General features: G+C 46.3%; 1 protein-coding gene across 4 annotated transcripts in view; it reads right to left on the bottom strand.

Annotated features, from left to right (window-relative positions):
* The window catches only part of SLCO2B1 (solute carrier organic anion transporter family member 2B1), a 110,168-nt gene that overhangs the window by 2,573 nt on the left and 83,896 nt on the right, over positions 1-23,699 (bottom strand). For all 4 annotated transcript variants that reach the window (XM_084617421.1, XM_084617423.1, XM_084617424.1 and 1 more), the window contains 2 exons: positions 6,116-6,285; positions 3,565-3,629 (listed from right to left, as the gene is read on the bottom strand). In XM_084617421.1, the coding sequence (XP_084473547.1) occupies positions 3,565-3,629; positions 6,116-6,285 (235 nt within the window). The remainder of the gene's footprint in view (positions 1-3,564; positions 3,630-6,115; positions 6,286-23,699) is intronic.

Below are 23,699 nucleotides of genomic sequence, written 5' to 3'. Positions count from 1 at the left end.
AGGGCAGACCCCATCCTACCATTTTTCAAAACCACATTAAACTGATTTCAGAATGGCTGGTGGCCCGGCTGGTGTCTTCTTGGCATAGGCGAAACATAGGGGGGCATGCGGGTCAAGTGTCCCCCCCCCCCGCCCCTGATTTCTGCTTGGCTTGCCTGGGATGTTGCCCCCTGGCATGTTAAGCCCCTGTCCCTGGCAGCTGGGCCCGGGTGGGGAGTGGAAGGGGTGAATGGAGCTGCTTCTCATGCCGGCTGAGGGTGGCCACTCCAGGTCGCTGCTCTGTGCAGCACAGCGGCTGCCTGTGAGAACCCTGCTGGGGGGCGGGGGGTGTCCAGCCCCCTCTGCTCCCTGCCCAGGGTCCACTGCTGGGGACAGGGGCCGAGTGAACTGGAGCTCCCCCTCCCCCGCCACGGCAAGTTTCTGGCTCGCTTGCCCCCTGACCCCGGCAATTGGGCCTGGGCGGGGAGTAGCTGGGATCTCCCTCAGGCAGCTGCCGTGCTGCACAGAGGCAGCGACGTGGAGCAGCCGCCATGAGCTGGCATGAGAAGTGGCATGAGAAGTGGCTCTGTCCCACCCCCTCCATTTCCTGCCCAGGCCTGGCTGCCAGGGAGAGTGGGTGAGCGAGCTGGAAATGTGCTGCGGGAAGGCACAATGGGAGAAGGACAGAGCCCTGCCCCCGTCACTCCTGGCAGGTAACTCTGGTGAAGTGGGGAGAGCGCGGCTGTCCTGGGCTGGGCACAAGGCAGGTGATCACTGGAGAAGGCGCCGGGAACAGGTTCCCTGGCCTCTGTTCAGCCAGAGGTAGGGTCATTGCCTATGCCTCCCCTGCTGAGGTGTTCACAAGCTCCAGGGAGACACTGGTGCTGTGATCTCCCTGGGCCTCCAGCCAGGCCCAGAGGCATATGGTACCCACTCCTGTGGCCCTAGCCACCCAGGAGCTGTTGGGATTGGCTGCCTTGGCCCAGGGAGGTGGTGCTGGAAGTTCCTCCCAGAGGCAACATGTGGGACGGTCAAGTGTCCACCCCCCTTTACATTGTGCCCTCCCAGTATCACGAGCCACAAGTTGTCTGTGGGCCAGACACTAGAAAAGGCCTTAACCAGTTAGAAGAAACATCCTCCAGCACCTTGGAGTGGCTGTTCACATACTTTCTGTCTAAAAGTTACTATAGTTGAGAATGGAATGAGACATCAAGGTCCCAAACCTGCATTTCTACCAGGCTAGACTTAATTCCGTCTGGTCTGTCATTGCAGAACGGCCACGCTTTGCAACATAGCTACAACCACGATATTATAGGCAGCTACAGGCTTGTTAAATACTGCTTTAAGGAACAATCCTGCATTGGCTGGGGTTAAGCCAGATGTGATGGGCTTTTTTATGTCATTTTTATATAAGGGACATTCACACAATCCAGGTATTATTGCAATTGTAGGCTCACTTCTTCCTGTCCATACTGTATTGTGTGAAAATGTGCATTGTTAGGACTTCTGGGACATATACCAGTGTTCTCCAGGTAAAAATTCATGACTGCAATAAGAAAAACAATTATTTGAATTGAATGCCCTGGGAAGCTAATATGAGGGGGCAAGAAGTCCAGGATAGCTAGCTATATTTTAAATACGCCTTATTGAGGTGCAGGAACAAACCATCCCGCTGTGCAGAAAGAACAGCAAATATTGCAGGAGACCAGCTTGGCTTAACAGTGAAATCTTCGGTGAGCTTAAACTCAAAAAGGAAGCTTACAAGAAGTGGAAATTGGGACAGATGACTAGGGAGGAGTATAACAATATTGCTCGATCATGCAGGGGTGTAATCAGGCACAACTGGAGTTGCAGCTAGCAAGGGTTGTAAAGGGTAACAAGAAGATACAGATATGTTAGCAACAATAAGATGGTCAGGGAAAGTGTGAGACCCTTACTGAATGGGGGAGGCAACCTAGATACAGATGATGTGGAAAAAGTTGAAGTACTCAATGCTTTTTTTGCCTTGGTCTTCACAGACAAGGTCGGCTCCCAGACTGCTGCACTGGGCAAACAGTATGGGGAGAAGGTGAGCAGCCCTCAGTGGTGAAAGAACAGGCTAAGGACTATTTAGAAAAGCTGGACATGCACAAGTCCATGGGTCCAGAACTAATGCATCCAAGGGTGCTGAGGGAGTTGGCTGATGTGATTGCAGAGCCATTGGCCATTATCTTTGAAAACTTGTGGCGACTGGGGGAGGTCCCGGACGATTGGAAATAGGCAAATATAGTGCCCATCTTTAAAAAAGGGAAGAAAGATAACCCGGGGAACTACAGACCGGTCAGCCTCACTTCCGTCCTTGGCAAAATCATGGAGCAGGTCCTCAAGGAATCCATTTTGAAGCACTTGGAGGAGAGGAAGGTGATCATGAACAGTCAACATGGATTCACCAAGGGCAAGTCATGCCTGACCAACCTGATTGCCTTCTATGATGAGATAACTGGCTCTGTGGATATGGGGAAAGTGGATGTGACTTTAGCAAAGCTTTTAATACGATCTCCCACAGTATTCTTGCCAGCAAGTTAAAGAAGTATGGATTGGAAAAATGGCCTATAAGGTGGATAGAAAGCTGGCTAGATTGTTGGACTCAACAGGTAGTGATCAACAGCTCGATATCTAGTTGGCAGCCAGTATCAAGCGGAGTGCCCCAGGGGTCAGTCCCGGGGCCGGTTTTGTTCAACATCTTCGTAAACGATTTGGATGATGGGATGGATGTTCAGCAAGTTTTCAGATGACAGTAAGATGGGGGGAGAGGTAGATATGCTGGAGGGTAGGTATAGGGTCCAGAGTGACCCAGACAAATTGGAGGATTGGGCCAAAAGAAATTTGATGAGGTTCAACAAGGACAAGTGCAGAGTCCTGCACTTAGGATGGAAGAATCCCATGCACCGCTACAGTCTGGGGACCGAATGGCTAGGCAGCAGTTCTGCAAAAAAGGACCTGGGGATTACAGTGGATGAGAAGCTGGATATGAGTCAGCAGTGTGTCCTTGTTGCCAAGAAGGCTAACTGCATATTGGACTGCATTAGTAGGAGCATTGCCAGCAGATTGAGGCAAGTGATTATTCCCCTCTATTCGGCACTGGTGAGGCCAAATCTGGAGTACTGCGTCCAGTTTTGGGCCCCCCACTACAGAAAGGATGTGGACAAATTGGAGAGAGTCCAGCAGAGGACAACTAAAATGATTACGGGGCTGGGGCATAGGTCTTATGAGGAGAGGCTGAGGTAACTCAGTTTATTTAGTCTGCAGAAGAGAAGAGTGAGGGGAGTTTTGATAGCAGTCTTCAACTACTTGAAGGGGAGTTCCAGAGAGGCTGGAGCTCGGCTGTTCTCAGTGGTAGCAGATGAGAGAACAAGGAGCAATGGACTCAAGTTGCAGTGGGGGAGGTTTAGGTTGCCTTACCTGAGAAAAATGTGACCCCAACTGAATCAACAATACCCTTCTTTTGTAGCACCTGAGTATTTCTATTGATGTCCCATCTGATACATGTGAATACAAAATATCTTATGACTTTTCAATGCTACATAACAACAAATTTTAATTTACCAAAAACTCTCAGCAGCAGGAACTGTATCCCAATAGCAAATGACTTATCTTCAGGCTGAACACTCCTGAAAAGCAAAAACAAAAGAGGAATTAGTACATCCCTCTACACAGAAATAGGAACAAATATGGCCCTTTGTTACATCCATGCAAATCTTGTATGTGCGTAACTAAGGGCAGACTGCGCCATCAGATATATCACAGCCATGATGTTTTGGTTAGTTCTTATAATCTCTCCATTCTTTTATATTATTTACTGTAACATGTTTTCAAAGGTTAATGTTATTTCCTTGTATTCATTTGTTTAACATATTCTGTAATAGCAGAGGACAAGGCTAGGATTTTGGGCATCTCCTGACGTATCAGTTGGCCAAATATTTAGATGTTCATTTTGGCACCTAGCATGTATTTGGTGCTCAAATGTAATGACAATAAAAAAATCCATTCCCAGAGAGTTGGTTCACAGTCAAGCTGGAAGGGCATAAGTGGGGTACCACATGGATCAGTTCTGGGTCTGATTCTGTTCAATAACTTCATCAATGATTTAGATGGTGGCCTAGAGTTTGCGGATGATACCAAGCTGGGAGGGGTTGCAAGTGTTTTGGAGGATAAGGTTAAAATAATCTGGACAAACTGGAGAAATGGTCTGAAGTAAACAGGATGAAATTTAATATGGACAAATGCAAAGTACTCCACTTAGGAAGGAACGATCAGTTGCACACATACAAAATGGGAAATAACTGCCTAGAAAGTAGTACTGTGGAAAGGGATCTGGGAGTTATAGTGAATCACAAGCTAAATATGAGTTAACAGTGTAACACTGTTGCAAAAACAGACCTGTGAGGAAAGATTGAAATAACAGGATTTGTTTAGTCTGGAGAAGAGAAGGGACATGATAACAGTTTTCAAGTACATAAAAGATTGTTACAAGAAGGAAGGTGAAAAACTGTTCTCCTTAACCTCTGAGGATAGGACAAGAAGCAATGGGCTTAATTTGCAGCAAGGGAGGTTTAGCTTGGACATAAGGAAAAGCTTCCTAACTGTCAGGGTGGTTAGGCACTGGAATAGATTGCCTGTGGAGGTTGTGGAATCTCCGTCATTGGAGGGTTTTAGGAATTCCTTTGAGGAATGAGACTGTATAAACTGAAATGATGGATGTGTCCATTTGTTTTTTATTGTAAAATCTATAGGAGAGTAAGGTACAGGCCTCTGGCTCCCAAGCTGCCCGTGTAGCCCCTGGTGTCACAAATTCTGAGCAGCGCAACTTCCATGGGCTATGACCGACAGAGTAACCATTTCACTGAACCAGCCAAGAATGTCCCAGTCCCTGGGAGGTTAATGATGTTGAAATGTTGACAGCTGCTCAGCACTGTAAGGTGCCACCACAATACACATCACATTGGCTAGTGTTGATGACTTGTTCTTTAACTCTGCAAAGGATTTAGCTGCTCTGGTTAAAGAGATGGAAAGAGCCTGTATAGTCAAAGCGCACCTGAAACCTGCTGTGAGAGGTGCTCCGCCAGATCTCCTAATACAAGGCACAGCCTGTTGTAAGGGTCTGTGTGAGGCAAACATCAGTCCCAATGATTTCTCCTGCTCTGACACTTCAGTGTAAAGCAGTTCTTTGTTTCTAGCACTATTTGACATTCAGACACATGACAGAGCTTCCCATACCTGCTAGCAAACTGAGCTACTAGGTCAAGAGCCGAAGGGGGAAGAACATGGTGTGCTTATCTGCCCTTCTGTCTTGGTGATTTGCTATAGTGTAAAGATGGAGACACTTTAAGAAAGACAGAGAGAAACAAGGAGAAAGACAGAAGCAGATTTAGATGAGGATAGCTACAGATGATGGATGGCGAGACATAGACCGGGATGGCATCAGCTATAACTCCAGTGAAGTCACTGGGCCTTATCCTCCACTGCCTTCACTAACACCTGGGCACAGTGCATGTAGGAAATGCTGTCATGCTGATCTGGTAGCACTTTACACCCACTTTTACCCTTACTTTGCACTGGGGTAAATCAGGTGCAAGGCAGTGGGGAGTGAGCCCCAGTGCAGTTACACTGCTGTAAAATCAATTGGGGATCAGAATCAGGCCGATACGCAAATGAACCCATCTTCACTGTTACCTTATCACCACCCTCCCCGGTCCCTGTCTATCTACTTATCCACCTGCAGTGTCTTGTCATAACCCTAGACTGTGAGCCCTCTAGGGCTCCATTTCCTCCCTTGTACAGGGCCTAGCATGCTGGGGCCATGACCCCTGACTGGGATCTCTAGGCATGGCCACACTATAAATAACAATATCTATGGTTAAGTGTGGATAAATACAATAGAGATGTGCCAAGATGGACGCTCTGAATTTAACCCTTATGCCTGCCACTCCCTGAATGTTTGTGGTTTGGATAAAATAGCTCCCAGATCTGAGCCCACAATGGTTTTGGGTTTTTAAAACTCAGCCTCCTCATCCCAGCTCCAGAGTGTTCTACAGAGAAGGGGAGATGCCGGATAGAGCCCGTGGTGCAAGAGTGGTGACGATCCCGCCTACATTACCTCAGGATGAGCATGAAGGATGGTGTGTGTGAAGTGCTTGCCAGGATTCCAGCCAGACAGGAAAGTACAACAAAGGGTAAGAGGAGGTGGAAGCAATTTGTGCCACAGGTCCCAGGAGAGGCGGATCCTTCAGCCCCATTTGCAGAGATGCACCTGCAGTTTGTATAGTTCTGAAAAGAGAGCAAAGAAGATGCTGAGATGGGGGAAGCCATCGGAAATACAAGGCACTGCAGCCAGCTGTAATTGGAGGCACAGATATAGATAACCTAGGATTTGGCCTGCTAAATCACACCATGGGTCTATTTAGTCACATATTCAGCCTCCAGCAGTAACTAGCATCTGAGGCTTCTGATGAAGGCAAAGAATTCAATACTATTATAGCGGGCCAGTGGCAGACTGCAGTAAGGAAGGGAACATGCCCCCGGCACCAACTTTGTCATTTCCCAGGGGGTGCTTGACTCCCACTCTGCCCCAGGCCCTGCCCCCACTCCACTCCTTTCCCCAACCCCACCCCCATCCCACCTCTTCCCACCCTGCCCCTTCCCGCCTTGTTCTGCTCCCTTCCCTGAGCGGGCCCCGCCCTCACTCCACCCCCTGCTCCCCCAGCACCTCCTGAACAGCTGATAATGGAGGGCGGGAGGTGCTGGGAGGGAGGGGGAGAAGCTGATCGGTGGGACCACCAGTGGGTGCTGAGAACCCACTATTTTTCCCCGTGGGTGCTCCAGCCCTGGAGCACCCATGGAGTTGGCGCCTATGGAACACACCTTCTTGACCCCTGCTTCTGTCCTGAAGCATGAAATTTGCTTCCTTTTTTTTTGTTAGGCCCCAAGTCCACAAAGGAGTCTGGCCTGCACAGATCCTTTCACCCACAGGGGGGCCCTCTGTAGACATCAGGGCTCCATGGGGGTGACTCTGGGCTCCTCACTTTTAGAAACCATCTAGTAATATTCCTTTTCCAGAGACATTTCTATTATCAGTCATGCCAGCCCCTGTGTAGGGCTCCTCCCCACCCGTTCTTGTAGTGATTCCTCAGGGTTTGTGCTTTCAGTCCAATGTTTCACGTCTATTGTGTGTTTGAGATGTTTATGCACTAATTTATTGTAATGACATCATTTTCCCTGCAGCTGAATACCTTGGCACCGGAAACAAACTCTGATTCTTGGGATAGTTTCATCTGTTATGAAAGATCTCATCAATAGCTTGTTAAAAAATTAAATCAAACTTATCCATTTGCCTGCATTAAACCTTCCTGCAGAAACAGTTGTTGGAGCAGATCTGGGGCAGAACACTGAGGGAGGATTGCATGGAGAATTTCCCTTAGATTGCTCCATCAAGGAAGGGGCAAGTTTTGCTTCCCCCACCTCAATGGGATGATCAATGATTAAGCTCCCAGAACCAACTGAATTCTTGGTATCTACAGGAGACCAGTCTCTCCCCAGTGATAGACACTGGTTTCCCACTTCCCCTCCCATTCTCTGATATCACAGCTCCATAAGAAATGTTCTATTATTTACAATCTGGGCCAAATCCTGCAGTCCTTACTGATGCAAAACTCTGGAAACATGGACCAATTAAAGAACAGATGTGTGCCCATCTTACCGGTTCTTTTGAATTACATAGTTAGTAAAATACCTACAAATAGTCAATAAAATTATCTATCCAATCTGCTACATGAAACATACGAAACAGAGAGTGGCTCAGACGAAAAGGCTGTGCTTGAATATTTAATCATTGTAAGTGAGGTAATTGCGTCCTATCTTTCACTTTCAACAGCATGTGCAAGATCCTATCTCATTGCTAATGACAGTTACTGTCTCCAGCATGCAGTGTTATGGACAACATTTCAAGTTCAACGTGCTTTCATTACACCACAGATGGAACTCCAGGTGGTTACGAGTTTAGTTATAAAAACCTATGTAGAACGGAATAGTTAATTATGCCCTATAAAAGTTGGAACCTTATTGGTGAAGAGGTGGAAATCAATACTGGAGGCTACTTTCAATATACCAACGCATTCTTGAATGAGAACATTTCTCTGTCCAGAAAGGAGGTTTTCTCTCGTTCTGAGTGGAATAGAAACTGAAGAGAAATGAGAGTTTTGCTGTGGACTGCAATGGTAATAGGACTGGCCAATAGGATTCTGTATCCTGAAGAATTTGCTCTCAGAGCTTGAGAAAAGAACCAGTGTCTTTAGCAGCATGCTGTAACTGAGTCAGGAAGTCAAAAACAGACTCCAAGAAGAGACTGCTGAATTGGAATTAATTTGCAAACTGGATACAATTAACTTAGGCTTGAATAAAGACTGGGAGTGGATGGGTCATTACACAAAGTAAAACTATTTCCCCATGTTTATTCCCCTCACCCCCACCCCACTGTTCCTCAGACGTTCTTGTCAACTGCTGGAAATGGCCCACCTTGATTATCACGACAAAAGGCTTTTTTTCTCTCCTGCTGGTAATAGCTCACCTTAAGTGATCACTCTCGTTACAGTGTGTATGGTAACACGCATTGTTTCATGTTCTCTATGTATATAAATCTCCCCACTGTATTTTCCACTGAATGCATCCGATGAAGTGAGCTGTAGCTCACGAAAGCTTATGCTCAAATAAATTTGTTAGTCTGTAAGGTGCCACAAGTACTCCTTTTTTTTTTGAGGAAGCTCTAAAGTTATACGGATGGCTTGGTGTTAATGATACCCCTGTGTTGCCTGTGTAACCTTTAACTTCTACCTAATCTGGTTAACCTATGTCTCTGATCTATTTTATGGCCTCACTTTAGTTCTGTGCTTTACAAAACTATATCAATCTGTCTGAAAGGTCTATACAAAGACCCATCCATGGGCCAATGAAGCTGTGAAGTTGATGGCCCTCAGAACCTTAAATTCATTTGTGACCTGATTCCTTAAGTTGGTAGATCCCAGCACAGTTTGCAAATGAACTTCTTCACACACAAGAATAAGATATCCATTCTGATTTTATTAGATCTGTCAACTGCCTTAGACACCATTGACCATGAGGTGTTCCTAACACATCTGCAATCCCTGGCTTGGAATGCTTTTGTTCCTTTTTTTCAGAGAGGGCCCGGCAGGCTGCGATGAGTGACTGTCAATCAGAATGGAGGGATCTCTTATCCCAGAGCTGGAGGGAATTTCTACTAATAGAGCATGGGGGTTGGCTATTTATTTACTTTGGATGGAATGCAAAATCTTTTGTTATACAGCATAATGGCATGAATTTGATCCTATTAATTTCCATCTCTGTTCCAGGACCATGGACGCGGGCAGCTCTTGGTTAGAGTGTCATCTTATGTCTAAACCAAAAGAATACAAGATAAATACATCACAAAAGCACCAGATGCAGCATAGCTGTCAGTCAGTGCTTAGGCCTGGGGTGTGAACAAGTCTCCCACAGGTCAGGGCTGAAGGCCGCTGTCAGGGTTGGAGTGGGTAACTTTGAGAGGCTTGTCTGCATGTTCCCACTGTGCCTGGTTCTAGCCATGGCCATTAATCGCTTGCTTTCACTAAACCCAAACTGAATGAAATATTAAATTAGAAAGCGCTGCTTGGGCTGGGGGATGGGGGAGAATGCAAAGCCTCACCTTCGAGAGAGGGACAAAAATAACCAACATATTGTTAGTGAAGAGAACAGATTGTGGGCATGGGATATAGATTTTTCCAGTTTCTCTATTTTTAGTCTCTACTGACTTTGATGTTACAAGGAGCTCATTCTTTAAAATAGACCTTTAAACAAACAGAGAGTGAAGGGAGAGCTTGTGAAAGGGACTGGATTTACAGCCTGTGGCTGAGATGTGTATTCACAAAACAGGTACAGCACAGACAGCTGCTCTGCAGGCTCCCCTCACAGAACCATCCATATATCAATTACTTCAGCTAAAGGAACAACTCCGTCAGTTGTTAGTATGTAGCAAGCTGTGATCTTGACTGGGGACAGCCTCTAGAAGGAGTCTTGACTGGGGACTGTAAATCACTGTGTGACAGGGCCTACCTCTGTGGTGCCCCTTGTGGGCCCCCACAACAGGGTCTCCGATAGTCGGCTGTCACTTCTCAAGGGTTCAGGGCAGTGATGCTTTAGCCTTCCAGCTCAGGCACACTTGAGTCCCATCCTTCTGGGGTACTGAAGTCCAAAAATAAAGGAATTCTATGGACTCAAAACCAGGGTTGTCTGAGACGTCTTCAGCAGGACCCCACCTTTCTACTCAGGGCTTGTCTTCGTGCAACCAGTCTGTTTAGCCTGTCTTCCTGGGCCCAGTCCTCCCATCCATTAGGAGGCTCATCTTGGCAGTAAGCTGTCACAGACACTCGGCTGAAAGCAGGCTTCTCTCACGAAGGGAGAAGCAGAGCTCTGCTCCCCTTCCTGGTCAGCCCCAAACTTAGCTGCTCTCCTCCTTTTACCTCTCCTCTCCACTCCTGACATCTGCTACATGTGTAGCAGGGTGGGCCAGCTGGATCCATAAGCCCTCATTAACCTCCTGGAGCCTCGCCGTTGTGAGGCCTGGATGCCCCATCCCACATGGTATCTCTAAGTCAAGTTTGTCCTGAGACCTTAGGTCCACAGGAGATCGAGTCCCAGTCACGAGCGAGTGCCAGGCTGTTAGTTGCAAAGGGTTACCGGTAGAGGGAGTTTTGCTCACGTGCACTAAACCAGGGTTTGACCAATCACGGTGATACTGGCACAAAGGGCAGTTACAGAGCGAGCTCCCAGAACTCTCGCCCTGATCTGCCTCATAGTCTGTAGAATTAATGACGTTTGTGAAGTGATTTGGGTCCCATGTAGAAGGAAGGCCCTATATAAATGCAGGATCATTCTTGTTATCGTACAGAGCAGGGGTCATAATGATTGATACTCCAGGTTTTAAGAGAGCATTCAACTAAAAATGGGGCTAGTGAGATTTTTATCTGCTGCTTCCTGATGTCGACAGCATAGCCGTGAAACCAAATGTACGTGGCACCCATAAGTCAGAGCCAAGGTGTACTGTACATTCACTCCTCTCTCTGCCCACAAGGGGAGGATGTTGAACAAGAGGTGACATGTTCACTGCATCCACTGCTATAGAAGCATGTTTAAGAAAGCTGTTGGCACTCGCTGGAGCTTGTTAAAGACATTTCACATGCGCCAGAAAGAAATGTGACAAACCTACTGTGATCCCTAGAGCACCCCAATGCCAGAAGACAAAGGGCTCCCTGGTATTTAGCAGTGAGTCTCCAGCTGGCCTGACCAGCTCAGTATACCCCAACTCACCATTGTTATAATCTGCATCTAAAAGGTGTCATGCAAGGTATGATATACAAACTGGTAACACACTGCTGATTAACACTACTGAGTGGCATATGTACAGATGCTATACAGAAAACTATATCTATGGACTGGAAATATGTCCTTAAAATTTGTGTGGCAGGTAGGGCTTAAGTCATCCTGCCCTAGACAAAGGGATGTGGTCCTGCCTGCTTGAATGTGTCTCCAGCGTAAACTGAGCAAAGAGACAGGGGAAGTACATTTACATAAAAGGTAAACAAAGCTCACAACCTAGCGCGTGGGGGAGATAGCCACTTAACTCTCACAGTGGGGGAGAGGAGACTGCAAAAGTTAACACGGCGTCAGCTCCCTGATGGACACAGCAAGCTGAGCCCTTGAAAACAAAGATAAACTTTGAGGATAGGAGCAGAGAGAGAAAGCCATTTGGCATCCGTCACTTGAAGAGACAAAGAAACTAAGTGCTTTGAGCTCTGTGTTCGATCCTGGCTAAGAACTGGCCAGCCCTGCTGGAAGAACAACTGTGGGGAGAAAATGACTTTGACCAAATGACTCGAGGTTGTTCAGTGAGGTTTTAGTCTCGGCAGTCTATTTTTTATGCTTTGTTTGTAACCATTTCTATCCCAATTCCGTCCGTTTTGGTATCACCTAGATGTCTGTTCTGCGTTCATAAGCGTAATCCTGTTTTGTGACAAAACCAACTCAGGGCTGTGTTTCAAACTGAGGAGTAAAACCCTTGGCCAAACTAATAAGCTCATGCTGTGAACTCTCTTAAAAGAAGCAACAAACTTCATAAGGTTTTGTGAGTGCTACAGTGAGAGGGGCTGAGCACTTCAAAGGAGACGGTTCTGGGGAGACTCGGGTCTGGAGGGGCTGTTGATGTCACCCTGCAAGGAGTAACCAGGCTGGTGGAAGCCAGGCTGAGTTCAGCGTGCTGGGAGCAGGCTGCCAGGGCTCTGAACCAAAGCTATACAGCACAGAAGCATCCAGGGTCAAAGGGCGGGTGGTGACACAACCGCTATTGGTCTGGGTGAATGCCCAAAGTGTCACACCCATACTGGCAAAAGGGCAACAAACAACGTGTGCACATCACCCTCTGCACTTACCCGACGTTCTCCACGAGAACAAGAGGCGTTTCCATCTGGGCCAACTGCTTTTGTTTAGAAAAAAAAGCAGATGTTCTGAGGCACGGTGTAGATCAGTGTTAAAATGCTTTAGATTACATTTATCGATTGTAGATTGTCACTAAGGCCTGGTCCACACTAAGGGGGGGAATCGATCCAAGTTACGCAACTTCAGCTACATGACTAATGTAGCTGAAGTTGACGTACTTAGATCTACTTACCACGGTATCTTCATTGTGGTAAGTCAACAGCTGACGCTCTCCTGTCAACTCCACCTGCGCCTCTCGCCCTGGTGGAGTACCAGAGTCAATGGGAGAGCACTTGGCGGTCGATTTATCGCATCTAGACTAGACGCGATAAATTGACCCCCGCTGGCTTGATCACTGCCCGTGGATCCAGCGGGTAATGAAGACAAGCCTTAACAAGAAAGACTTGCACCTCTGGCATTTTGGTTGTGTGCTGTTTATCTTGTCTAGTTAGATTGTAAACTCTTTGGGACACCAGTCTTTCCACCTGTGCTAACTTAGCACAACAGGAAATCTCACTATGTCAATAGCCAGCTAAGGAAGTGCTCCTTTAACTCAAGTGGAAGTGGCCTCCCCAAGTGTGTGTGTGATTTATTGGGTAAATATATTTGTGGTCTGTAGCACATGAATGTGTGATGTCAGCACCAGGTTTGAAATGTCTTGGCTTCCTGGGGCCATATGTATTAATCTGAGCCCTGCAGTCTTTTCAGTTTGAGTTCAACAGACAGTTGAGTGTGTGATTTTCTTTTAGAAGATAACACTCTGCACTTCTACAAACAGTAATTAGTTAAGGTTAATTAAAGCCACCTTGAGTGAGGTATTATTGTGTCTGTTTTATAAGGAAGCTGGGTCATAAAGAGTTTAGATGACTTGCCAAAAGTCACGGCAGAGTCAGGAATACAACCCTAAGACACCTGTCTCCCATGCACATGCTCCAAACAAGATGTCATAAATATAAAGGGAAGGGTAAACCCCTTTGAAATCCCTCCTGGCCAGGGGAAAGCTCCTCTCACCTGTAAAGGGTTAAGAAGCTAAAGGTAACCTCGCTAGCACCTGACCAAAATGACCAATGAGGAGACAAGATACTTTCAAAAGCTGGGAGGAGGGAGAGAAACAAAGGGTCTGGGTCTGTCTGTATGCTGGTTTCTGCCAGGGATAGACCAGGAATGGAGCCTTAGAACTTTTAGTAAGTAATCTAGCTAGGTATGTGTTAGATTATGATTTCTTTAAATGACTGAGAAAAGAATTGTGCGGAATAGAATAACTATTTCTGTCTGTGTATCTTTTTTGTAACTTAAGGTTTTGCCTAGAGGGATTCTCTATGTTTTTGAATCTAATTACCCTGTAAGATATCTACCATCCTGATTTTACAGGGGGGATTTCTTTATTTCTATTTACTTCTATTTTTTATTAAAAGTCTTCTTGTAAAAAACTGAATGCTTTTTCATTGTTCTCAGATCCAAGGGTTTGGGTCTGTGGTCACCTATGCAAATTGGTGAGGCTTTTTATCCAACATTTCCCAGGAAAGGGGGGGTGCAAGTGTTGGGAGAATTGTTCATTGTTCTTAAGATCCAAGGGTCTGGGTCTGTAGTCACCTAGGCAAATTGGTGAGGCTTTTTACCAAACCTTGTCCAGGAAGTGGGGTGCAAGGTTTTGGGAATTATTTTGGGGGGAAGGACGCGTCCAAACAGCTCTTCCCCAGTAACCAGTATTAGTTTGGTGGTGGTAGCGGCCAGTCCAAGGATAACGGGTGTAATATTTTGTACCTTGGGGAAGTTTTGACCTAAGCTGGTAAAGATAAGCTTAGGAGGTTTTTCATGCAGGTCCCCACATCTGTACCCTAGAGTTCAGAGTGGGGGAGGAACCTTGACATGGTGGCACAGTGGTGGGATTAACCTGAAATCATTTTGAGATCCAGTTGAGATTTTTTATACTAGAAATAGAGATTTTAAAAAGGAATTTTTAGGAAGTCCAGAAAGCAGCTTTGAAACTGAAAGCAGCTTGGTTTCTCTCTGCTTTGTGGCCAAGCAGAGACAAAAGGGGATTATCTTGTGAATTGCAGGTTTTCTTTGCCTGGAGGCAGGGTACTTAACTCCTGCAGGGAAATTCACAGTCTTCCAACCCAGAGGGTTTTTTTTTCTTTTCTTCCTAAAAGTAAATAGGGGGTGTGTGTTCTACCCATTTGCTTTTTCTTTGGGCTGGGTAAGCAGGTTTCCAAGTAACTGGAGGTTTTTTGCTTTAATCTGGGCCCAGAGCAGAGACAAGGGAATTGTCTTTTTCTGTAGGCTGACAGTCACTATCAGAGAATAGGTATTCTATTCCAGCACAGCAAAATTTTACAGCCACGTTTTGTTTGTTTGTTTCTAAACCTCGGGTGTAAAGTTAGTTAAAAACAGAGCGGTTAGAATGACCAAATCCTCAGCTCGACTACAGCTGGAATTAGCCAAATTTCAGGCTGAGGAAAAACAAAGGGAACATGAAAGACAGATAGAACTCTTGCGGCTGGAGAAGGAGGTACAGGAGGCTGCCCACAAGAGGGAAATGGAGGCAAGGAAGCATGTGGAGGAGGAGAAGGAAAAAGAGAGGAAGCATGTGGAGGAGGTGGAGAGGATAAAGGCCCAGCAGAATATACCAACAAACCCTAGCAATCCTTCTCCAGGTACCACTTCCCATCCCAGAAAGTTCCCCACCTACAAGGCAGGTGATGATACTGAGGCCTTCTTAGAAAACTTCGAAAGGGCCTGCCTTGGGTACAACATCTCTACTGACCAATACATGGTAGAGCTGAGGCCGCAGCTCAGTGGACCCTTAGCTGAGGTGGCAGCTGAAATGCCTAAAGAACACATGAACAAGTATGAACTGTTTAAATCCAAGGCGAGAGTCAGAATGGGGATAACACCCGAGCAGTCTCGTCGGAGGTTCAGAGCCCTAAGGTGGAAACCAGACATGTCATTTACCCGACATGCCTACCACATTGTGAAACATTGGGATGCCTGGATATCAGGAGCAAGTGTTGAATCTCCAGTAAATTTGCCCTTCCTAATGCAAATGGAACAATTCTTAGAGGGTGTTCCTGAGGAAATAGAAAGATACATCCTAGATGGGAAACCCAAAACTGTAATTGAGGCAGGAGAGATTGGAGCCAGATGGGTGGAGGTGGCAGAGAAGAAGAAAACTGGTCGCAGTTGGAGCGGAGACCAGAAGGGACCACCCCAGACCACACCCTATTACCGGGGGCCGCCCAAAGCCCCATCTACCTCCCAAAGAACCCTCCAGACCCCTTATCGTCCCACCACCCCGTTCTCCAGCAACCCTCCTCGCCCCAGTGACCCGTCAGCTGGACGATGTTTTAAATGTAACGAGCTGGGGCATGTAAAGGCCAACTGCCCCAAGAACCCCAACAGATTACAGTTCATTGCACCGGAATCACACCAGAGGTCCACAGGCCCAGATACCTCCCAGATACCCTTGGAGCGGAGAGAAACTGTGAGTGTGGGCGGGAAGAAGGTCACCGCGTGGAGGGACACCAGAGCACAAGTGTCAGCTATCCATGCTTCCTTAGTGGACCCCAATTTAATCAACCCAGAGATCCAAGTGACGATTCAACCCTTCAAGTCCAACTCTTTCAATTTGCCTACAGCCAAGTTGCCTGTCCAGTACAAGGGCTGGTCAGAAATGTGGACTTTTGCAGTCTATGATGATTATCCCATCCCCATGCTGTTGGGGGAAGACTTGGCCAATCATGTGAAGCAGGCCAAGAGGGTGGGAATGGTCACCCGCAGCCAGGCTAAACAAGCCGTGAGGCCTAGCTCTGTTCCGGAAACTTCTATCAGGACCCAGTCAGAGGTGATGGACCCGGACCCCAGGCCAATGTCTGCAACAGCAGTAGTGGATCCAGTCCCAGAGACCCAGACGGAACCAGTCCCAGAACCGTAACCAACCTACAAAACACCCTCCGAACCTCTTTAGCCCTTGCTAGAGAAAACTTACAGGATGCTCAAAAAGAGCAAAAAGCCTGGTATGATAAACATGCCAGAGAGCGTTCCTTCAAAGTAGGAGACCAGGTCATGGTCTTAAGGGCGCTCCAGGCCCATAAAATGGAAGCATCGTGGGAAAGGCCATTCACGGTCCAGGAGCGCCTGGGAGCTGTTAATTATCTCATAGCATTCCCCACCTCCAACCGAAAGCTAAGGTGTACCATATTAATTCTCTAAAGCCCTTTTATTCCAGAGAATTAAAGGTTTGTCAGTTTACAGCCCAGGGAGGAGACGACGCTGAGTGGCCTGAAGGTGTTTACTACGAAGGGAAATGTGCTGGTGGTGTGGAAGAGGTGAACCTCTCCATGACCCTTGGGCGTATGCAGCGACAGCAGATCCAGGAGCTGTGCACTAGCTACGCGCCAACGTTCTCAGCCACCCCAGGACTGACTGAACGGGCATACCACTCCATTGACACAGGTAATGCTCACCCAATTAGGGTCCAACCTTACCGGGTGTCTCCTCAAGCTAAAACTGCTATAGAACGGGAGATCCAGGATATGTTACAGATGGGTGTAATCCGCCCCTCTGAAAGTGCATGGGCATCTCCAGTGGTTCTAGTTCCCAAACCAGATGGGGAAATACGATTTGCGTGGACTACCGTAAGCTAAATGCTGTAACTCGCCCAGACAACTATCCAATGCCACGCACAGATGAACTATTAGAGAAACTGGGACGGGCCCAGTTCATCTCTACCTTGGACTTAACCAAGGGGTACTGGCAGGTACCGCTAGATGAATCTGCCAAGGAAAGGTCAGCCTTCATCACACATCTTGGGCTGTATGAATTTAATGTACTCCCTTTCGGGCTGCGAAATGCACCCGCCACTTTCCAAAGACTTGTAGATGGTCTCCTAGCGGGATTAGGAGAATATGCAGTCGCCTACCTTGACGACGTGGCCATATTTTCGGATTCCTGGGCAGACCACCTGGAACATCTACAAAAAGTCCTTGAGCGCATAAGGGAGGCAGGACTAACTGTTAAGGCTAAGAAGTGTCAAATAGGCCTAAACAGAGTGACTTACCTTGGACACCAGGTGGGTCAAGGAACTATCAGCCCCCTACAGGCCAAAGTGGATGCTATCCAAAAGTGGCCTGTCCCAAAGTCAAAGAAACAGGTTCAATCCTTCTTAGGCTTGGCCGGTTATTACAGACGATTTGTACCGCACTACAGCCAAATCACTGCCCCACTGACAGACCTAACCAAAAAGAAACAGCCAAATGCTGTTCAGTGGACCGGAAAGTGTCAGAAGGCCTTTAACAAGCTTAAAGCGACACTCATGTCTGACCCTGTACTAAGGGCCCCAGACTTTGACAAACCGTTCCTAGTAACCACAGATGCATCCGAGCGTGGTGTGGGAGCAGTTTTAATGCAGAAAGGACCTGATCAAGAATTCCACCCTGTAGTGTTTCTCAGCAAAAAACTGTCTGAGAGGGAAAGCAACTGGTCAGTCACTGAAAAAGAATGTTATGCCATTGTCTACGCTCTGGAAAAGCTACGCCCATATGTTTGGGGACGGCGTTTCCACCTGCAAACCGACCATGCTGCACTGAAGTGGCTTCACACCATCAAGGAAACTAACAAAAAACTTCTTCGGTGGAGTTTAGCTCTCCAAGATTTTGATTTCGACATCCAACACATCTCAGGAGCTTCTAACAAAGTGGCTGATGCACTCTCCCGTGAAAGTTTCCCAGAATCAACTGGTTAAAATCGTCCTTGAGATGTGGAAAATATTGTTAGTCTTTATGTACTTGGTAGTATATTTAGAGATGCATGTGTCTTAACTCTGTTTTTCCTAGAGCTCCAGGAAGAAATCCCAGCCAGTGTTTCACCCTAGCTGAGATTTGGGGGGCGTGTCATAAATATAAAGGGAAGGGTAAACCCCTTTGAAATCCCTCCTGGCCAGGGGAAAGCTCCTCTCACCTGTAAAGGGTTAAGAAGCTAAAGGTAACCTCGCTGGCACCTGACCAAAATGACCAATGAGGAGACAAGATACTTTCAAAAGCTGGGAGGAGGGAGAGAAACAAAGGGTCTGGGTCTGTCTGTATGCTGGTTTCTGCCAGGGATAGACCGGGAATGGAGCCTTAGAACTTTTAGTAAGTAATCTAGCTAGGTATGTGTTAGATTATGATTTCTTTAAATGGCTGAGAAAAGAATTGTGCGGAATAGAATAACTATTTCTGTCTGTGTATCTTTTTTGTAACTTAAGGTTTTGCCTAGAGGGGTTCTCTATGTTTTTGAATCTAATTACCCTGTAAGATATCTACCATCCTGATTTTACAGGGGGGATTTCTTTATTTCTATTTACTTCTATTTTTTATTAAAAGTCTTCTTGTAAAAAACTGAATGCTTTTTCATTGTTCTCAGATCCAAGGGTTTGGGTCTGTGGTCACCTATGCAAATTGGTGAGGCTTTTTATCCAACATTTCCCAGGAAAGGGGGGGTGCAAGTGTTGGGAGAATTGTTCATTGTTCTTAAGATCCAAGGGTCTGGGTCTGTAGTCACCTAGGCAAATTGGTGAGGCTTTTTACCAAACCTTGTCCAGGAAGTGGGGTGCAAGGTTTTGGGAAGTATTTTGCGGGGAAGGACGCGTCCAAACAGCTCTTCTCCAGTAACCAGTATTAGTTTGGTGGTGGTAGCGGCCAGTCCAAGGATAACGGGTGTAATATTTTGTACCTTGGGGAAGTTTTGACCTAAGCTGGTAAAGATAAGCTTAGGAGGTTTTTCATGCAGGTCCCCACATCTGTACCCTAGAGTTCAGAGTGGGGGAGGAACCTTGACACAAGACCATGCTCCTTTCCTTTCATTCGGTTGTGACTTCACGGCAGTGGGTGACCACAGATTCATTTCAAAGCCTCTAACTACTAAAGGGCAATACAGCCACAGATATCTGAGCAGGTCTGAATCCTTCCAACAGAGAGTAGCTGTGAAATACGTATGCTACCCAATTTGTACACATAGGTGTTTTAACACAGCACAGAGCTGCCTTTGGGAGCCTTTTCAGATTACATAAACCCTGGTTTAGAAAATCCTGCTACCATAGCGTGTGTTTCACAGTCATGACTCGAAAAAGAATTTCACCAAACCTCTGAAACCTGCTCTGCGGGTTGTGGGAGTGAGTAGCAGCCAGGCTCCTGCTCTGGCGGGCAGCCAACCGCAAATCCTTTCATCTCTGGATGTCAAATAATATTACTCAGTGGTAATATCTGGCAATTGAGTTCTCAAATGAGAAAATAGGTCACATCAACCTGTGCATGTTGTGTGTTCCTCCTTTTGCTAGCTGGGACTTGTTGGTATTCAACGTTTTGTTGCTTTTTCTCTCAGAGGAGGAAACACATCTTTCTTGCCCCTGTCAGGTTCAGATTGTTTATCTAGTATGTGAATGTGGGGGTACAGTGGAAGTTGGCACACTAATATCTCAGCTCTGGGGACATGATTAAGTTACATGTGGACAGTATTGGGAGGTCTCTCATACAGGTCCTTATTAGTACACACCACCAAACCACTACTCAAGGGGTTAGAGCCCCATCTTCCCTCCCATCCTCATACATCACACAGAAGGGCCAGAATGACATAAGATGTCCTAAAAGTCCCACATTGAGCTGGAGGAGAATTCCTTCAGTGCAGGACTGACTGCAGAAGACAGCCATAAGGCTACCTTCTGAGGACCCCCTCACAAGCTTTGATGTAGAAGGCATGCTCAGAGCAGGGCTGGGGGCAGGAGATGTATGTTTGAACAGGGAAACTCCAGGCAGTGCTGCACCCTATAGGGCAGCTCCAGGAGGCTACTCTAACTTCAGCTGGCCCCCAGGGCTGCCAAAGTTCTGCTGCGGGCCTCCACAGGCCCTGGGGCAGCTCATGATTGGGAGAGTGCAAAGATGGCTTAACGCCACTCGAACGCCCCCAGCCTCCTGGGCAGTGAATTCTATGCTGTGCCTCAGAGTCCTGAATGGAAGTGTTTCCATACACCCCACACCAGCTCCAGCACAGGGAGTCCTTTAGATACCAAGGAGTATCAGTGCTACCATTATCATCACCCGTTCCCAGGCACACACCACACTGGTTTCTTCAGACTAACTCTGGTCTCTGTAACTCTCTTAATAGTTTACCCTACTGTTACTGGGCATGGTTATATACTTATGTTATAAATAGCCAACAATTCACAATCCATAGGTGATGCTGGGAAGGTCGGGCCGGTATTTCCTGCAGCCCGCACCCCTGTGTGAAAAATAAGAATGTAATCTGCTCCATGTGAGGAGAATGGGTGGTGGTCCTCAGGCTGTTGGCAATAGGTCAGTGCAGCCTTCACTTTGGGCAAAGTTTGAGAAGCCCTGATGCAAGTTGAGTTTGCTTTCATACACAAGTGGCAAAACATATGCTTTCAGCCTGCGAAAGCTTTTATCTTACAGTAGGAAAAAAAGCAGAATGAAGGAATACAGTCCCCAGAAGAGAGTCCCCAATAACTACGCTATACTGCTGGGATGTGGGAAGAGTAAAGTTCGGCTTTATCTGAGCTTTTATCTAGATGACTTTGTGTCTTGGGTGGCTGCCGTGCAACAAACTCTGTTATCTAGGTTAACGAGCAGCAAGACCACGTGCGGTGTGACAGATGGGAGTTAGTTTTAATCTTCAGGAAACAGGAGATTCTGGCAGGGACTATGGTGAATCCAAACCAAAAAGAGACTGAAGTTGTTCTGTGGAAAGCTGGGTGAGTAACTCTTTAATAGGCACGTAAGGAGCATAGTTCAGTTTTAGTAGCCATGGCATTGTCTGCACTCATCTCATTGTCATGGTTACTTATAATGCCCATTTTACTATGTGTTGGTATAGTGCTGGGGACTAGACAAACACACAGTAAGAGACAATCCATGCCCTGAAGTACTTAAGATCTCCCAAGCTACACTGGGTCAAGATATGTCCACGGTTGGACGGAGCCTTAACTCTCCCTCCCCCTCCTCACCACCAAGTGCTGCAGGAAGTGCTATTGCTGGTTTTAATAGCTCGTGTTTGCTCATGTGTTTGTACAGCACCAGTAAAATGGGGCCCTCATGGTGTTTGGGGCATCTGGATTCTACTGTAATACAAATAATACATGGGTGCATCTTATGAGCACCAACCCAGAATGTAAAAGTATTTGAAGGCTTTCAGGGGCGGAGGAAGCTTGGGGCAGGACACAGTGTTCCTGCAAAGCACAAACCTAAAACCAACCATATTCAGGAGTATGCTCTGGCAGGACATTTATTTGTTGAGAGGAACACCTTCAAAAAGGGTGTAAATTCAGTCCCTATCCTCTGCGTGTGTACACTGTGGTAGGAGGAGGGGGAATGCTACTTCTTTAAAATGGACTCGTAATGTCTTACATTATGTATGTATTTGGTTTGGTTTATAATGATTACGATAGTTTATTTGTATTATTATTTGTTCAAAAACTGGTATACACAGTGTAAATAAAACAAGTTACACTAAGGAAATACCCAGACTCCATGACACTGATTTCTCCTCTAATAGGAAACTGACTGGTAAGACCCCAACATCTACTATAGCTCTGCAGAAGGGTGACGGTATTGTTGGTAGGTAACACTGGGTGTTAAATGCCATGGATTACAGTTATCTTGGTCATCTTGGGCTAGAGAAAGGAGGAAGTTACTGTGAGCAGATTATGTGAGAAAATTTTATATTTTGTAATTTTTATAATCTGAAACCTGTAATTTTCTGGTCAGTGCAGTCCACTCCAGTCAATAAGTCACTGATTTCAGGCTTTGAACAGTAAATAGGGTAATCCTGACTATCAGAGAACTAATGGGTGAGAATCAGGTTCTGCAGCTGCCAAAGGTCACTGAGAGAAAGCCTGTTTAACTATTATTTTGGCTTGTTGGCTCAGTTCGTCATCACTCTAAAAAAACCAAACCACTCACCACCTTGCTATCCCATGGATGTTTTGTATGTTTCTAGATTTTTACCAATGGTCATATCATTGTAGTGCTAAGCAACACTTTCCACTGCTGCTCCAAAAACATGCCAGTAAAAAAACTTGGTGCGAATTAAGAATGAAGTGAATCTAGGATCTTAACCAGCTCCCAGTGAGCCCTCTGAGAATTGGATCAAGCCGTTAGTGCTGGAGAAAATTGCTAGACTGAATTCCTCTAGTTATCCATAGAGGGGTATGGTACAGGCGGCAGCAACGCAGGTCTCCTCAGCCAGACTGCCTTTGTCTTGGCCTGGCGAGCTCAGTTGCCATCCCATTGAATCTCTGGCTTCTTTGCTGAGACAGCCACGAGACGCGCCAACCATTATGTAATAATGTCCAATTTCTCCACTTAAGAACTGGATTGTTACCACCAACACAATGGGGTCCCAATCCACGACTGGAACTCCTAGGTGCTACCATTATACAAATAAATAGTTAGAATCGTAGGACTGGAAGGGACCTAGAGGTCATCTAGTCCAGTGCCCTGCACTCATGGCAAGACTAAGTATTATCTAGACCATCCCTGACAGGTGTTTGTCTAATGTGCTCTCAAAAATCTCCAGTGATTAAGATTCCACAATCTCCCGAAGCAATTTATGCCAGTGCTTAACCACTCTGACCGTTAGGAAGTTTTTCCTAATGTCCAATATAAACTGCCCTTGCTGCAAATTAAGCCTATTGCTTCTTGTCCTGTTCTCAGAGGTTAGGAAGAACAATTCTCCCTCCTCCTTGTAACAGCCTTTTATTTACTTGAAAACTGTTATCATGTCCCCTCTTCTTTTTTCCATACTAACCAAACCCAACTTTTTCAATCTTCCCTCATATGTCATTATTTCTAGACCTTTAATAATTTTTCTTGCTCTTCTTTGGACTTTCTCCAATTTCCCCACATCTTTCCTGAAATGTGGCACTCAGAACTGGAGTAGAGCGGAAGAATTACTTCTCGTGTCTTGCTTACAACATTCCTACTAATACATCCCAGAATGATGTTTGCTTTTTTTTTGCAACAGTGTTACACTGTTGACTCATATTTATCTTGTGGTCCACTCTGACCCCTAGATCTCTTTCCACAGTACTCCTTCCTAGGCAGTAATTTCCCATTTTGTATGTGTGCAACTGATTGTTCCTTCCTAAGTGGAGTACTTTGCATTTGTCCTTA

Source organism: Lepidochelys olivacea, assembly GCF_965140295.1.
Source record: "Lepidochelys olivacea isolate rLepOli2 genome assembly, chromosome: 1".
Taxonomy (NCBI): Eukaryota; Metazoa; Chordata; order Testudines; family Cheloniidae; genus Lepidochelys; species Lepidochelys olivacea.
This window is presented reverse-complemented; position numbering and strand designations above follow the sequence as displayed.